The sequence below is a fragment of the Hippocampus comes genome, unplaced genomic scaffold (genome assembly GCF_001891065.2).
Source record: "Hippocampus comes isolate QL1 unplaced genomic scaffold, H_comes_QL1_v1.1 scaffold1381, whole genome shotgun sequence".
Taxonomy (NCBI): Eukaryota; Metazoa; Chordata; class Actinopteri; order Syngnathiformes; family Syngnathidae; genus Hippocampus; species Hippocampus comes.
Window position 1 is genome coordinate 1 of NW_017806716.1, and position 2,779 is coordinate 2,779.

General features: G+C 43.6%; 1 protein-coding gene across 2 annotated transcripts; it reads right to left on the minus strand.

The window, feature by feature from the left end:
• Positions 1-286: 286 nt before the first annotated feature.
• LOC109508114 (class I histocompatibility antigen, F10 alpha chain-like) lies at positions 287-2,126 on the minus strand. Of its 2 annotated transcripts, none has more exons than XM_019857955.1 (3): positions 1,960-2,126; positions 853-1,119; positions 287-672 (listed from the first exon to the last, which is right to left on the minus strand). In XM_019857955.1, exons 1-3 carry the CDS (start codon positions 2,021-2,023, stop codon positions 308-310), a joined length of 696 nt encoding a protein of 231 aa, XP_019713514.1. In that variant the 5' UTR covers positions 2,024-2,126; the 3' UTR covers positions 287-307. The 2 variants fall into 2 exon arrangements, with proteins under 2 accessions (XP_019713514.1, XP_019713515.1); XM_019857956.1 differs by lacking the exon at positions 1,960-2,126 and adding an exon at positions 1,364-1,428.
• Between the last annotated feature and the right edge of the window lie 653 nt (positions 2,127-2,779).

Below are 2,779 nucleotides of genomic sequence, written 5' to 3' on the forward strand. Positions count from 1 at the left end.
TCACCGGGAGCTCTGCGCGCAAAGTCCGCCATGCGTAGAATGTACAAGAATCCCAAAGATGAAAAGAATTAGGAACAAGTTTCCTGAAAGCAAGTTGAGGTCATTCACAACACGCTTGTGTTTTGGTGACTCCCCAGAAAGACAACAAACAATTTCACAGTTTCTTAATCATGTCCTACTGGGGCTCCAGTACTCTGGAATCCATCGCCTGCGACGATTCAAGAAGAAATGTGCAGAGCTCAACTTCTGACTTATTTTGACACTTTGGTCTGTTTCACTGCCGCTTCTCCCCTCTCGCACCCTCACTTCAAAAACTGGAAACAACGGACTGAGAAGAGTAAACGAGAAGGTGGAAGGTGTACGATTCCCAATGTGACATGATCGTACCTGTTCTCACGAGGAGGTCCACCACCCCGTCGCTCACAAACATCTTCAACAAATGAGGACAGCTCTCTCTTATGTAATATTTCCAGTATTCATTAAGGTTGTCCAATTGGTCCCACTTGTGTTTGGTGTCGAAAGCTTGTTGCTGGATTGCGATCCATCTCTGCGTCTGCAACTCAAACGACAGGAAGTCTTCTCCGTCGTAACTGAGGTGTTCCCAACCGTCCACCACCTCGTCCGTCTCATCGTCCCATTCGCAGCCAGTCATCACTTGGATCATGTGAACACCTGAGACATCGTGCACACGCGCACACACACCCACACACATGCATGCAAGTTCCCGTGACACGATGCACAGAAATAATCGATAGTGTGTATAACGTAGGTATGTGCGTATTTATCAGTCGTCAAAAAGTTAAAGAGAACATGAAATCAATGTGAAGAGTGCAAAGCTGATGGTCAACAAACCCCCAGTTTGGTTGAAGCGCTCTTTCGCAATTTCAAAGTTGACTTTTAAGGTCTTTTCAAGGCCAATATTGTACTGGGTTTGTCTCTCCCTGTAGTGTGGAACATCCGTTGTCACTTTGTGCATCCATTCCAGTTTGGCTTCAAATTTCCTGCTCTTGCTGTCGTAGCGTGAAATCAGAACATCGTCAAGATGACCAACCATCAAGTAGTCTGGGAAGTGTGGAATTTCAGAGGACATCGTTTGGAAAAACTTGAGCGAGTGAATCACTGAAAGAAAAAGAAAAAAAATTCAGATTGTTTTATGTCCAAAAAATATTGTCACATCCAGAAACATTTGTATACTTAACAATAACATTCTTCCAGCATTTTTTTATTGAAATACAAATCACATTTTGTCTTGCATAGTCATTTAAATCACTTCATGGTGCTTTTTATTCAATGGTCAACAAAGATTATAAATATCATACAAGATTTTGGTAATTTTAGGTGAGTAACTTTGTCGACAACCTACCGCAGTGGAAACTATTTAATACAGGGGTGCCCATTACGTCAATCGCGCTCGACCGGTAGATCGCGGACTGGTCCCAAGTCGATCGTGAGGGGGGTAGAGGAGAAAAAACACAAACAACCATTTGTGTGTCTTTGTGCATGTGAGTAATATATTTTTGTGTTAGTGTACACTGCACCCTAATCATCACATCAGTCTCATTTTCACAAAAAGTATTCAAAAAAAATTCTAAAATAAAGCAGGTAAATCTTTAACCTACGCTGGCCCGTGACCTGCGTCATCAGAAGTTGCAGCTTGTGATCGGAGCTTATCGTTATCATAATTCTCATTCAGAGTTTGTTTAGTGTGTATGTGCGTGCGCGGTAACGGATCGATTGTGGGAGGTTGCTTGATCGAAAACGTCGATCTTCGGTCCCAAATGTTTGGGTACTCCTGATTTAATATACAGTAATACTCTTGTCTTATTTCGGTAGAAGAGAGGGTGGAGCGTTGGACTGAACGAACATGAAGTGTCGCCGAATTCCGGAAAAGGGCGTCAAAATGAATGATTTGCAGACGATTGATAGAACCGAGTTGCAAAGTGCAAGTTGCGCACTTACCAGGCGTCACGCTGCGGAATTGCACAGCCACCACAAACAGCGGCAACAAGTTCATCTTCCACATGTTTCGCTGGTTTCTGTCGAGAGCCCAACTTGTCCTCGATTGCCCGACGTCGAACGACGGCAAACAAGCAAAACGCTCACCGGATACTCCCCCGTTCAAGCCATAAAATGTCATGACGTCACTTAGCGCACGCCCTCAAAGTCACTGCCAACTGCGTGCCTTTAACACAGTTGTGCGCTTGTTTATGTTTCCATTCAAATTCCCCCCCCCAAAAAAAAAAACTGCGTGCGTTTGAATTCGGTGGCTAATATTTTCTTGATGAATGAAGTCAAGTGTGCGTAAGAGCATCTTTTTGTCAAGCTTGCGGATGGAAGAGCGACGCGTTTGCGCTCGCTGTTTGGGTGACGTCATGTGAAGAAGGCTTGTGACTTTGCGCGAAATCACGTGACAACCAGGGGCGTTTCGAGACGCCTTGAGTGCCCGCCAAGTACCATGCCCCCACCCCAGAGGACAAAAGAAAAACATAATCATGAAATTATGTAACTTATTCATTTTTGAATAATTACCAAGAGTTAAGCTAAACTCCTCATATATGAAACCAGTATAAAGAAAAAAATTGCTCATCCATCGAGTTTAAAAATGAGCACGTCAGAAATTAGACCCATTAACAGAAACATTTTGACGTTTGTGCATATTAAGGTGACAAAACAATCAACTCCGCATTCAATAAAATGGGCATTTTCTGTGCACAGCGCCAACTGCTGGATACCTGACCGCATTTGGCTCCTTCCAAATTGAAACCTTCCCTCCACTACT

Bases quoted from the DNA above. Each gene is read 5' to 3' on its own strand.
- LOC109508114 (XM_019857955.1), bottom strand. From the start codon at position 2,023: ATGTGGAAGATGAACTTGTTGCCGCTGTTTGTGGTGGCTGTGCAATTC. The intron at 1,120-1,959 runs GTAAGTGCGCAA...TTTTTCTTTCAG, and splicing joins ATTCCGCAGCGTGACGCCTG to TGATTCACTCGCTCAAGTTT. The intron at 673-852 runs GTTTGTTGACCA...ACGATGTCTCAG, and splicing joins GCGCTTCAACCAAACTGGGG to GTGTTCACATGATCCAAGTG.